We start from the raw sequence: 13,888 nt of genomic DNA on the forward strand, positions 1-13,888 counted from the left end.
AATTTTTAACTAGAAACATTGGCCACATAGGGAAAGACACTGGGCAAGAGCATTTCTTAGGGGGCCGGCGCTGTGGTGCAGTGGGTTAACGCCCTGGCCTGAAGCACTGGCATCCCATATGGACACCGGTTTGAGACCCAGTTGTTTCACTTCCGACCCAGCTCTCTGTTATGGCCTGGGAAAGCAGTGGAAGATGGCCCAAGTGTTTGGGTCCCTGCACCCATGTAGGAGACCTGGAAGAAGCTCCTGGCTCCTGGTTTCAAATCAGCAGCCGATTGGGGGAGTGAACCAGCAAATGGAAGAGCTTTCTCTCTCTCTCTCTGCCTCTCCTCTCTCTCTGCAACTCTGACCTTCAAATAAATAAATAAGTCTTTAAAAAAAGAAACTGGACTTTGCACCCAGAATTTTGAAAAAAAAAAAAAAAACAAATTACTGTTTTAGGAGATTTCTACTATTATTACCTCATCTATCGCCTTTATCCATGTTTGCTTTGCTTCTTATCAAAAGGAAAAAAAAATCACATTATTCTTACATTAGAGCCAACATTGCAGCCCAGGGACAATCTCACAGTTCATGATCTTCCACCCTGTAAAGGTATTATCAGTTCAGGCTGAAGGTGTTGGCTTTCTTCATCTCCTACCTCCACCCTGTTTCAGGCTTTCCTTTTTCTGCTTCTTGCTCAACAGCTGAGACATGTCTTGGGCAAACTATACTAACCTGGCTCTTCCGAGGAGCGCAGATGATGATGTTGCTGTTAGCTTTTGACCTAATTACGGCTTTTCTATCAGTTCCTTAATTGAGCCTCAAAACTCTGATTTTGTAGGGTAGCACTAATTCAAGACATCTTTGTCGGTTAGCTACAAGGTGCCAGGAGCTGCAGATACAGTGGGAGAAAGGAAGAGTAAGGCGGTAAAGAGGGTGGGACAGACCGCACGGTGCCCGGTAGTCTGGATTTTGGCTTTTTCTTTGAGTGAGCTAGGAAACCAGCATAGAGTTTTGGAACCAAAGGCAGTTTTATCTGCCACTTTACAATGGCAGTGGAATATTTAGGTCCTCGGAGGGGAAAAATACACCAAGAAGTTGGCGTTGACTTGGGGCCATTAGTGTAGAGTTGAGGATTTTAGTAGGAAATGAACAAGGACAAATCAGGAATAATACAAAAGAAAGCCAACTGTTTACAAGGAAATACAATTTAACACAGACATGCGAAAAGAGACGCCGAGGAAAACTCCGGGGTTCTGCTCAGGTACTTGTCATCCAAAAGGAAGCGAACCTTGACGCCTACGGGGTACTGGGGGTGGGACTGAGGAAAGCAATCCCCGCCCGGGAACGGGCCTGCCCCGAGCGTGGCCACGCCTCCGGGCCCGCCCCGCAAGCGGCTCGCTGCAGGGGTTGGCCGCGGCGGGGGCGGTGGCCGCGGTGCCCGGAAGTGCGGCTGACGTGTCCCGGCCGCGCTCGGAATTGTGGGCGACTCGGCTAATGGCGTCGGCAAGGCTGGAGATCCCGGGAAGCCGGCGCTGAAGCTTCTTGCCAGGTTGGCTGCTGACGTCCGGTGTGACCTGGCCCCGCGGCCGCGGGAGGGACCTGCCCGCCTTGTGGGCTCCTCGGCTGGAGCCGGCGGAGCCTAGCGGGGCGGGGCGACTGCGGAGGGCGCCTCTGAGAGGACCCGGAGGTGTTGCGAGGAGGCTGCGGGGGGCGCTCGGCAAGCTCCGGGTTGGGAGCCCAGGCCCAGTAGAGCCCCTGCAGAGTCCCAGAGGCGGGCTGCTCGAGGGTCGGAGGCGCTGCGAGGGAGCTACCGATCGTCTCTGGGAGCTGCCAGGGCTGGAGCTTATTTGTGCGGCTCTGAGATCGGCTCGGACGTGGTGGGATCATGTCCGGCACCAACAGCCCCGAGGCAGTGAAGAAGCTGCTGGAGAATATGCAGAGCGACCTGCGGGCCTTGTCACTGGAGTGCAAGAAGAAATTCCCACCTGTCAAGGAGGTAAGCTGGGGGCGCCGGAGCGCGCCTGGTCCTGTCAGACCCAGTCTCCAGTCCTGATTTCCGTTCGGCCCTCGCCTTTGCTTGTTTGTGAGACGCTGGGTTGTCTCACAGGCGCTTTTTGAAGTCCGCGTCGGAGAGGTGTGAGGCGCTTCGATTTCCTCCTCCCGTCACGTCTCCCTGGGTTAGGAATGAAGTTCGTGGAGTTGGCCGGCTCGGTAAATTCGCCATGGTTTATTGTGCACTCGTCTGTTCTGGCCAGGAGACTGGCCAGACCAGACCTGAAAAACTTAGGTCTGTTTGTTGCTCCTAGAACCTATCATCCACTGTTTGTTGCTCCCAAAACCTAGTATCTATCCACCGTGCTCCTCGGGTTGACCGTGTGTTGCTCAGTTGGAAACAGCTTCCCTTCCTGGTGTGTGTCTTTGAGCTTCGAATCAGTCCCAGGAACTGTTAACACACCTAGAGCCACCTGATGGACCGCAAATACTGCAGACCCCCAGTAACCGTTCCAATCCCGGTGTCCCAGTGCCGTCACGGGAAGTTTGGGTTTGGAGTCAGAGCAGCTACGCCTGTGTTTAAGTGCTAGCAATACGTCTTACTTAACCGCTTCGGGCTTCGTTTGTAACGTGGGGTTAAAGGCTGGGGTTTTAAAAGGATGGCTTTATTAGATTATTCTGGGGGAAAGTCGTCGGAGCAAAAAGGGTGTTATCAGAGAAGCCCGAGTTAATAATATATACAGCTTAAATCCTGGAGCTAGTTCCTGAATTGAAATTGTAGCATTTAGTCATTATTGGCCTTTCCTCTTAAGATGCTATTTTAATTTCTTTAAGTTAAAAAAAAAACACCTCTGCTCAATTTCATTTTGTATTTTTGAAGTAAGATATTTCAGTGATAGGTTTTTAAAGTAATGCTGTTATTTTCCTCGGTTAATATTTATGCAGTTTCATTTAATGTTGTGAAAATTCACCAACAGATTTACACTTATTTAAATGTTTTTCCTTTATTATTATAAAGACTCTGTAATTAAAACTTGACCAAGCTGTGGATTTTAGACTTTTCAGTACCTGCTTTGGTTCTATCAGTCTTCAAAAAAACTCCATCTTGTATTTTTCTAATAAAGTAAGCAAATATTACTCATTGATGGAAACCAGATGTGCCACTTTGGGGAAAGATGTTAGTGGTTTTCTTTGATGTTGATTTTTATTATTTTCTCTGTATCATCTGTTGTTGACAGTTACAACAAATAATTTTAACGAATTAGGCTTTAAAGAATTTTAAAGACTTGTTATAAGAGAAATACTTTCATTTAGAAAATGTCAAGTCTTGTTTTGAACTTCAATAATTTGTAGAACTGACTTTTCCCAATCTAATACTTCATATAAAAACCATGGTTCTTCTGTTATAGGCTTTTGTGGGCTAGCTTGGGAATTTAATTGCTATTTATAATATTATTTCTATTGGAAAATGCATTCAGAGTTCCAGACAGTAACTTAAGGAGTTATAGAACTCAATCCATTCTTCATCTTATAACTTCGATTAGAGCTCATTAGCTTTTACTTGAACACTGACTGAGATTTAGTAATTGCACCTGATCTTTGAAATGATGGCAAAATAATTCTTGAGATTTTCTCTGTATACTTTTTAAAAATGAAAAAAAAGTTTGTTTTTTTTTTTTAATTTGAGAGGTAGAGGAGAACCCCCATATCTTGGTTTGCTCCTCAGATGCCTGCAACAGCTGGGGCTGGGTTGGGCCAAATCTAGGACCTGGGACCTCATCCAGATCTCCCACGTGGGTGGCCAGTACCCAACTCCTAAGCTATAACCTGCTGCTTCCCAGCATCTACATTAGCAGGGAGCTGAAGTCAGAAGCTTGAACTGGGTATGGAACCCAGGTACTCCTATATGGCTGTCTTAACTGGTGGCTTAAATTTGCTAGGTCAAATGCTCATCCCTTAAACAAAATTTGAAGGTTTATTTATTTATTTGAATTCAGAGTTAGAGAGAGAGAGACAGAGACAGAGAGATCTTACATCTACTGATTTACTCTGTAGATGGCTGCAGTGGCTTAGCTTGGCTAGGCTGAAGTCAGGAGCTTCGTCCAGGTCTCCCACATGGGTAATAGGGATCCAAGAACTGTGTTCTGCTTTTCCCAGGTGCATTAGCTGGGAGCTGGATTGGCGGTGGAGCAGTTGGGATTTGAACTGGTGCCCATATGGGATGCTGATGTTACAAGCATTGACTTTACCTACTATACCACAATGTTGGCCCCTCTCTTAAAATTTGTTTAACGAACTAATAAAAATTGTACATATTATGGGGTTCCATATGGTACATGTATACATTGTACAGTGTCTGCACAGGGTAAATGCTCATTTAACATTTCTTTATTCGAAATCCTATGTTATAGTTTTTTGTTTTTGTTTTACAGAGAAATATACTATGCATTGTCGTGGTCACCCTACTATTCAATCCTGTCTAATGATAACTTAGTAACTGTTAATCAGTCTTTCCCCATTTCTATTTTCCTCCTTCATTCCCTGGCCTCTTTTATAATTTTGTTTACAATACATAATTTTGTACATGGTATATGCTCTATACGAATTTGTTGAATAAAAGAATCTTGACATCTTAACCAGTGACATTTGCTAAGAGCCATACTCTAGGGATTGAAAAATGACTGTGTCACAGATTGAAAACAAAGATGAAGTAACCAGCCTAATAGTAATGATTTCTTTTAAGGAGAAAGTAAAAACTTTCAAAAATATTTTGGTTGAATTAAATTCTCCCTAGTAAATTAATTGTAATGCTGAATTTTGACTTTTGTTTTTTAAGGCACTGGTAAGTTTTTAATTTTATTTTTTTCTTAGGTACTAGGTAAACCTTGATGTAAAATCTTTCTAAGAAGGTTTTCCATCTGTGGATAGGTTTGCTAAATAACTTTCTCCCAGTGTCTTTACAGGGGCATTACTTGAGAAGTACTCATTCTGAAGTATTTTAAGGCTATTCAAGAACTTAATATAGTTCAGTTGCATTTGTGCTTTGGTATGGATGTCTTCTTCAATATTTTTTGTTTTTTATTAAGATTAACTGTTCCCTTCAAAGGCAGATTTTACAGAGAAAGGGAGAAACAGAGAGAGATCTTCCATTCTCTGGCCTACTCCTCAAATGCCTGCAATGACCACAGCTGGCTGGTCAGAAGCCAGGAGCTTCCTCTGGGTCTCCCATGTGGGTGGCAGGGGCCCAAGCACTTGGACCATCCTCTGCTGCGTTCCCAGGCACACCAGGGATGCCGGTATTGCCATTGGCAGCTTTATGTGCTATGCCACAATGCTGGCCTCTCCATTACTTTTTAAATAAAGTGGAATGAAGTAAGACATTTTATAGTTTTTAATTCAAGTTTTTAGTAAATTCTACTTTTTTTGGCCCTATGCTTGACTATAAATCTTTTTTTTAAATTGATAAGATAAATTTTAAATATTTCAAATCTGTTTAAAAAAAGAAGAGTGTTGATGTAGGATGATGCCTTATTTACTAACATTAACTTCTTGTATTTGGATTTTCTGTATGGCTTTCCCCAACTTACTGTTTTCATTTATAAATCTTTTGCATCAAATTGTTTTTATAATGGCTATAATTTTATTCTGTAATGATAACATAAAGTTGGTGATTAATAATAAAAGTAATAAATTCCTTCCTCTTTTTTTCTGGCATATTTTGTTTGTTATTAACCATATATCTTCCTGCTTCAGAAGCTTAGTTTGTTTGTTTGTTTGTTTGTTTTTTTAAGATTTATTCATTTGAAAGAGTTACAGAGAGAGACAGTGACAGAGATCTTCCATCTGCTGATTCACTCCCCAAATGTCTGCCACAGCTGGACTGGGCTGGGCTGAAGTCAGGAGCCAGGAGCTTCTTCCAGGTCTCCCACTTGGGTACAGGGGCCCAAGGACTTGGGCCATCTTCCACTGCTTTCCCAGACCACAGCAGAGAGCTGGATTGAAAGTGGAGCAGTCAGGTGGCCACTTACTAACCATGCCACAGCGAAGGCCCAGAATAGGATCTTTTTGATCTGCAGGCAGTAGACAGTGGAAATAGGTGAGGAGAATCTAACTGAGCCTGAAATTGTGATCAGAGAAAGTTTGTAATTCTTGAGCTGAGTCCTGTAGGATGAGTAGATGCTAGCCAACAGAAGTTGGGGTGAAGTGATGGTGGGGTTCATTATTGGCAGTAATAGCACATGGGCTCTGAACTGCATGTGAAATAAATTTCCGTCAGAGGATGGCTGGAAGTCATTAAAAAGAGGTGGAGTAATATGATCTAATTCATACTTAGTAACATTTTGACATTATTGGTGTGAAGATATAGAGTATTGAGATTCAGGCAAACATAGTTAATTTTAAAAAGTGATGCATTTTTCGGGGGCAGTAGTAGAATTAGGAGGATATTTATATTGAGATAGGACTGAGAGAAAGAATATGGATAAAAAGAGATTTAGCAGATAAGGTTTCTAGGGCTTGGTTGATCTTTTCTATAATGGAGAGAAGTTTATGATGCCTCCCAGTTTTCTTGCTTGGGAAACTAGGTGGATAACTAAAAGAAGGAATGTAGGGGAGGAATTTTTTTTTTTGGAAAATGAATAGTCATGTGTATATTAAGATTTATGTGTGTGACATCCAAGTAGAATTGGCTAGTAGGTATTTGAAAATGATAGTTTGGCACTTAAGAATGAGGTCTAGAATTTCAGTTTTAGGAGTATTTGTATTTTTTTTTTTGAAGATTTTATTTATTTATTTGAAAGTCAGAGTTATACAAGGAGAGGAAATGCAGAGAGAGAGAAAGGTCTTCCATCTGATGATTCACTCCCCAATTGGCTGCAACGGCCGGAGTTGCGCCGATCTGAAGCCAGGAGCCAGAAGCTTCTTCCTGGTCTCCCGCACGGGTGCAGGAGCCCAAGGACTTGAGCCATCTTCCACTGCTTTCTCAGACCATAGCAGAGAATGGGATTGGAAGAGGAGCAGCCAGGACTCAAACCAGCACTTATATGGGATGCTGGTGCCACAGGCGGAGGATTAACCTACTGCGCTACAGCGCTGGCCCAGGGGTATCTGTTTTTACATAATACTAGAAAGAACAGTGTATTGAGTGAGAATATCAGGGCTGAAGAAGGAACTGTGGGAAAGGACAGCATTATAAAGGGACAGAGGCAGTTGGGCAGATTAAGGTTGAAGGTATAGAGAAGAAGGGAATACTTGGCTTGAGTAAAGTCCCTGAAAAAGCTGGAGTTTCAAGGGCATAAGTGTATGAAATGAATTTCAGTCTGGGAAGGAATACTATATTATGACAGAAGGAAAAATGAATTTTAAAACGATAAATTGGAATGAGGAACATACTGGAAAGATAGGTAAAAGCGTTTTGGCCTGTTGCCTCTGTTTTCTTTTTCTTTCTTTTTTTTTTTTTTTTTTTTTTTTACAGGCAGAGTGGACAGTGAGAGAGAGAGACAGAGAGAAAGGTCTTCCTTTGCCGTTGGTTCACCCTCCAATGGCCACTGTGGCCGGCACACCGCGCTGATCCGAAGGCAGGAGCCAGGTGCCTCTCCTGGTGTCCCATGGGGTGCAGGGCCCAAGCACTTGGGCCATCCTCCACTGCACCCCCCGGGCCGTAGCAGAGAGCTGGCCTGGAAGAGGGGCAACCGGGACAGAATCTGGTGCCCCGACCGGGACTAGAGCTGGGACTAGAACCAGGACTAGAACCCGGTGTGCCCGTGCCGTTAGGCAGAGGATTAGCCTTTTGAGCCCCAGCGCCGGCTCTGTTTTCTTTATACGATAGAAAATTAGTTTGTTGCTAGGAATAATTAATGATGAAAGAAGTGGTGGGGAGTTTGAGGAAAGTAGTGGATCACTTTGGAGAAGTGGAGGAAAAACAAGACTTGGAACGCTTAAGAATCTTAGCGAGAAAAGTGGTTGGAATGATGGTAGATTGTGAGATCTAGTTTGAATTCTCAAAGAAAAAAGGCAATAGATTGATTGATTTTAAGATGACAGAAGGGTTAAGGATTAAGCACCAGTGTAATCAAAGAGCAATGGAGTTTGAGGGACGTGAAGGAGCTAGAAGGATAGGGGTTGGGACAATTTTGGGGATACTGATTTCAGATTGTTAAGTAGAAATGCAGAGGTGGAGAATGGCTTGTGGGTGGTATAACACCTGCATAATCATTTTGTCAGGCACTGCCAAGACAGCCACTGATGGGACTTGAAATTTTTTTTTTAAAGATTTATTAATTTATTTGAAAGGCAGAGTTAGAGAGGGAGAGACAGATCTTCCATCTGCTGGGTCACTCCCCAAATGGCCACAACTGCCTGAGTTGGGCCAATCCAAGTAAGTCTATACTAGGCTAATTTCTGAGTTGATAATTTTATATGGTTATGAATGATGTTTTAAATATCCAAGTGACCCTTGGCAGAAAAAATGTTCCACACCCAGTGGTAGAAGATGATGAATTCCAGAGAAGGGTGGTAGAAAAGGGAAGGGAGTGAAGATTACTTGAGTTGAATTGGTCAGAATTAAGGTTTTGGATGGAATTTATTTCCTTTCTTTTTCATAATGCAGAATCAGAAAGGATAATAATAAATAAGTACAAGTAGTCTTTCTAGACTATGTACTTTAAGGTTCCTGTTGCATATTCAGGCCTGATGTTGTTTGGCAGAGATTTTGCCTGAAAATGCAGAAGTTGCCTGTGGTAGAGCTCTTTAGTATACAGTGTTTTTCTGGGTTAACAGGCAGGGAGCCCTGGTCAAAGAGATGTCTTCTGCTTACCAGGACAGGATTTTTCCATTGTACAAGATATTTGGGGACCTCAGTTAAGACCTCTTTTTCTGGACCCTATGACCATGAACGAAGAGGGGGGCTGGACAATCTTTTCTTGCTGATCTGGAGCTCTTTTGGTTTAATGTTTTATAATGTACTATATTTAGTTTCCTCTTAACCCTACTGTTCTTTCTCATGTAAGCATAAAAGAATAAATCCATGTTTTAAATATTAAAATATATTAACTGAAATTAGTAATGTGTTGATTAGATTCTTGGCATTATACTTTGGTGATATAGAAGAAAGAAGTAAAAAATGTTATTCTGACATATAAACCTAAAAGGAAGACATTCTTCAAAAATGGAATTGATTTCCTTTTTTTCTTTTGTGCAAGTGTAACATTTTCAATCACATACAAAATAATGGGCTTTGTTATTATTGTAATTTAGTTATTAGTCTCCTAAGTCTGAGGCAGGGCAGGAAATGTAAAAATAAATGAGAAGCTGCCTTTATTTTGATGGAGTTAACTCAAGGTCAAGTGAAATATTGCCTTTCTTCTGGGCTAGGAACTTTCCATCTGTTGAACTCCAGTGCAGCGTTTTAAATGTTTCATTTTACGGATGAGGAAATGGTGATTTAGAGAGGTTTGGTAATTTGTATAAGGTAGTAAAGCTGGAAAGTGGAGGAACTGGGATGTGAATCCATGTGCATCCATCTTTAATGCCTCTCCTTTTTTCCATTGTATCAAGGTGCAAATGTCTTTAAAACTGGCTTAACTTGTTTCTGCGTTACCCTCATTCATCTACCTTGTTAATTACTGTTGGTCATTCTTTCCATTTTAGAACTCTCTTGCTTTGGCTTTTGTTAACATTCTGTGTTCCTGTTTCTCCTACTGTGTTTTCTCCTCTTCCTTACATATAATTGTGTCCCAAGTTCTGTCTTAAGAACTCTTCCCTAGCTGTTGTGCATCTCCTTGGTACTGTCATCCATTCCCGTAGCTTCTGGCTTCACATAATGCTGATGGCTCCTTTATCTACTTCACTCACTCTGCTTTTAACTGAGAGTAGTGTTTACAGCTGCCTGTTGAACACATACCAGAATATCTTCATGAATATCTTTCACGTACTTCCTGGAGAACTGCTTGTAAATGAATTTATCTTTTCCTCAAATCTTCCTTTTCCCTTTCACTTGTTTTGCTGATGGTATCTATCACTGTTGCTTACCTTAGTCATATTTGGCTATTTTCTTTCCCTCAGTTCTCTATTCACTTTTAGCTATTCCTTCCAACTCTCCCATTCATTTATTGCATGAATGAATAAACTCTATAGATAACTTTTTCTTTCCACATTCACTAATTTATGAAATAATTTTTGAATACCCAGTGTGTGCTAGTTGCTGGAGTAAAAAGTTTGTCAGTCTAGTATACTTACTTTCTTTTCACTTAAGCTTATTTTATGTTATTTCTTTGCCGTTCTTATATTTTACAATCTGTTATAGTTTAAAAGTATTTTTTCCCTTTTTAAATAGCTATGTGTCAGTATTTCATTGTGTTTATTCTATTATAGACAAAGCATTTGTATACCTAGGAGATCTAATTTGATATTTGTTGAAGATTAAATTTTTAAAAATATTTATTTGAAAGGCAGAATTAGAGATTTTTCATTCACTGGTTCACTGTCTAAATGGCTGCGATAGCTGGGCCTGGCCCTGGCTGAAGCCAGGAGCCTGTAATTCTGTTTGGGTCTATAACCTGGGTGACGGGCCCAAACATTTGGGCTGTCTGATGCTGCTTTCTCTGGTGCATTAGCAGGGTGCTGCATTGGAAGGGGAACAATTTTGGCACTCTCGTGGGATTCTAGCATTGCAGGAAGTAGCTTAACATGTGGTGCCACAATGCTGAACCCAAAGATGAAAGTTTCTTTAAAGACTTATTTATTCACTTGAGAGGCAGAGTTACAGACACACAGAGGGAGAGACAGAAGAGAGGTCCTCCATCTGCTAGTTCACTCCCCAAATGGCTACAATGGCCGGAGTTGGGCCGATCTGAAGCCAGGGGGCAGGAGCTTCTTCTGGATCGTCCATATGGGTGCAGGGGCCCAAGCATTTGGGCCATCTTCTACTGCTTTCCCAGACCATAGAAAAGAGCTGGATTGGAGTAGAGCAGCTGGGACTTGAGCCAGTGCTCAATATGGGATGCCGGCACTGCAGGTGGATGCTTAAGCTACTGCACCACAATACTGGCCCCAAGATTAAATTTTTAAGAAAAGGAAGACCATGTAGAACAGGCATACCATGTGGATACTTTTAGCCATTGCTGTGTAATCTACATTTAAGTCTTTTAATTTGATATGCTATAGAAAATTTATTTTATCTGTTTCCTATGTGCCAGAGGTTTTGAATAGGAGCCATTTAAGTATATATAATTTTCAAGCATTAAGGTTGTAAAATAATTGAATGAATGTTTCAGAAGAAAATTTTACTGGTTTCAATGTAGTAATTGTTTTATGAGGATATTGGCTTCTAGGGGTGTTCTAGATCTATTCAGTACTCTGAAGTATGGACTTAACTTTAGGTCTTTTAATTTTACCTGACATCTGAAAATCCTCAGGCAACTTCATATGTTCCTTGTGTCTCATGAGTACATGATTTTATCTAAGTTGCCATTAACTTTCTTCTTGTTCTTGTTTCATGTTGTTTTCTATGAATAATTAATTTGTACTTTTGATAAATTTGTTTCAGTTTCAGGCTTTATTCTCACAGAAGTTGTAAAGAATATGTTTTATGTTTTTGTGAAGGGAAGCATTTTTTTTTTTTTTTTGACAGGCAGAGTTAGAGATTCAGAGAGAAGGGTCTTCCTTCTGTTGGTTCACCCCCCAAATGGCCACTACAGCAGGCATGCTGTGCCTATTAGAAGCCAGGAGCCAGGTGCTTCCTCCTGGTCTCCCATGTGGGTGCAGGGGCCCAAGCACTTGGGCCATCCTCCACTGCGGGAAACAACATTTTTTAAATAGAATTTCTGTGAGTCTGTACGTATTTCTAGTTTTCTAGTAGTGGACATATGTTAATTCCCTCCTTAGCATCCATTCCTTTTTGCTTCCTTCAGTGGTAAGCTACACTCTTCCCTCACTTTCAAACCTTGGGATTTAGATGAATCTTTTTTTCTTTTAAAGATTTATTTTATTTATTTGAAAGTCAGAGTTACGCAGAGAGAGAAGGAGAGGCAGAGAGAGAGAGAGAAGTCATCTATCCACTGGTTCACTCACAATTGGCCACAACAGCTGGAGCTGTGCCAATCTGGAGCCAGGAGCCAGGAGTTTCCTCTGGGTCTCCCACGTGGGTTCAGGGGCCCAAGGACTTTGGCCATCTTCTGCTGCTTTCCCAGGCCTAGCAGAAAGATGGATCAGAAGTGGAACACCCAGGACTTGAACTGACGCTCAAATGGGATGCCGGCACTGAAGGTGGCAGCTTTACCCACTAAGCCACAACGCTGGCCCCAAGATGGATTAATCTTATTCCACATTCTAAGGTACCCTGATCAGCTTAATCTATCTTAAACTTCCCCATCTATAATACCCTTCTTCTCCATTCAAGCCTAAATCACATAATACTAGTGAGTGCCCTGGGAAAGAAAAGCTTTCTTTTTCTTCTTCAGTGATTACAGGTGTTTGGTACAGTGGTTAAAGTTGTGGCCTGGGATGCCCACACCCATATTGGAATGACTGCTAAGAGTCTTGGCTACTCTGCTTCCAATCCAGCTTCCTAATTTGTATCCTAGGAGGCAGCAGATGATTACTCCAGTACTTGGGTCCCTGTCACACACATGGGAACCTGGAAGGAGTTCTGGGCTCTTGGATTCAGCCTGGCCCAGCCCAGCCCTAGCTATTGTGGGCATTTCAGGGATAATCCAGCAAATAGAAGGTGTCTTTCTGTCTCTCTCTGCCTTCAAATAAAATGAAAATAAATAATTTTTTAAGAAATGTTACTGAAGGAGACCCTTTTTTCCATAATGTTACATGAAATTGTGAGTTGAAGAAAGACTAGCCATTTTTGTTGCAAAGATTTGAAGTACCCTAAGGATGAACCTACCTGTAGAACAGGGCAAAACCAAGAGAATGGCGGAGAGGTAGAACTGTATCCTTGATGGCATTATGAAACTCTGGAATAAACTTCTGGATTTTTTCAGTTAATGAGGCAGTTTCCTCGCTCTTCCTCCCCCCCTTTTAAGTGAGTTTGAATTGGCATTTATATATACTCTAAAACACCAGTTCCTTTTGATGCTACTTAAGACTTCTCATTTGTTTGTTTAGAAACATTTACTATGTAGCTACTGTATGAAAAGCACTGTGATTGGTATTAATTGGTATTAAATGAATGAGACGCTTCTTATCCTATGGGACTTATAGCTTCTATGGAGACCATTATGGGATGAATGGGTTAAAGTATTACAGGAACCAGCCATAGACAGAAGTTTATATATTACAGAAAAAGTGATGGAAGAAATGATTTCTGTCATGGCTGTGGTACTAGATGGCTACCAAAATCAGAAGAACTTGAGCTATAAGTCTACAATTATCTGCATGTTGTTAGCATTGGTCTAATTTCAGCAAGGCATTTTTTGTCATTATTTGTCACATTAAATTGAGTGCTAATTTGAATTAAATCTAATCTGTGAAGTTGTTGGTTTTATAATTTATGAGCTGTAAAGGGCATATTCCTAATTGTACAACAGTTTATACATATTTAAAATTGTCAGTAACTGGGCAGGTCTCTGTGTGTGTGTGTGTGTGTGTATAAAATTTTTTCTTTCCTTTTAAAAGATGTCCTTATCCTATTCAGTTTTGAGAAACTCGTAGGGGTGGGCACTAGGGGAACCATTGGAAAACTGGCTAGGTGGAGGACAAGATTGTAGGTGGAGAAACTTCTTCATTAAATTGATGTCATTAGTTCATTTAGTTGAGCCTGGAATAAAGAATGTGGAAGTGGAATTTGAGAATGAAAAAAGTACAAAACAAAATATCTTAAGTAAATAGACTTTATGGCTGATTAGATTTTTGGGATGAGAAAAGAAAGCCCAAATATCAGGTCAGTGACTGGGTTAGGATGGTA

At 41.4% G+C, this 13,888-nt stretch overlaps 1 protein-coding gene across 6 annotated transcripts in view; it reads left to right on the forward strand.

The window, feature by feature from the left end:
- Positions 1-1,429: 1,429 nt before the first annotated feature.
- MON2 (MON2 homolog, regulator of endosome-to-Golgi trafficking) overlaps positions 1,430-13,888 on the forward strand; it is a 124,885-nt gene continuing 112,426 nt past the window's right edge. For 3 of the 6 annotated variants that reach the window (XR_007919691.2, XM_002711305.4, XM_002711303.4), the window contains exon 1: positions 1,430-1,981. Coding sequence is in view for 2 of the 6 variants with exons in the window: in XM_002711305.4 (XP_002711351.1) it covers positions 1,871-1,981 (111 nt within the window). In the remaining 4 variants the exon portion in view is untranslated. The remainder of the gene's footprint in view (positions 1,982-13,888) is intronic. The other 3 variants (XM_070052565.1, XM_051846365.2, XM_070052566.1) reach the window with 1 other exon arrangement.

The sequence above is a fragment of the Oryctolagus cuniculus genome, chromosome 11 (assembly GCF_964237555.1).
Source record: "Oryctolagus cuniculus chromosome 11, mOryCun1.1, whole genome shotgun sequence".
Classification (NCBI taxonomy): Eukaryota; Metazoa; Chordata; class Mammalia; order Lagomorpha; family Leporidae; genus Oryctolagus; species Oryctolagus cuniculus.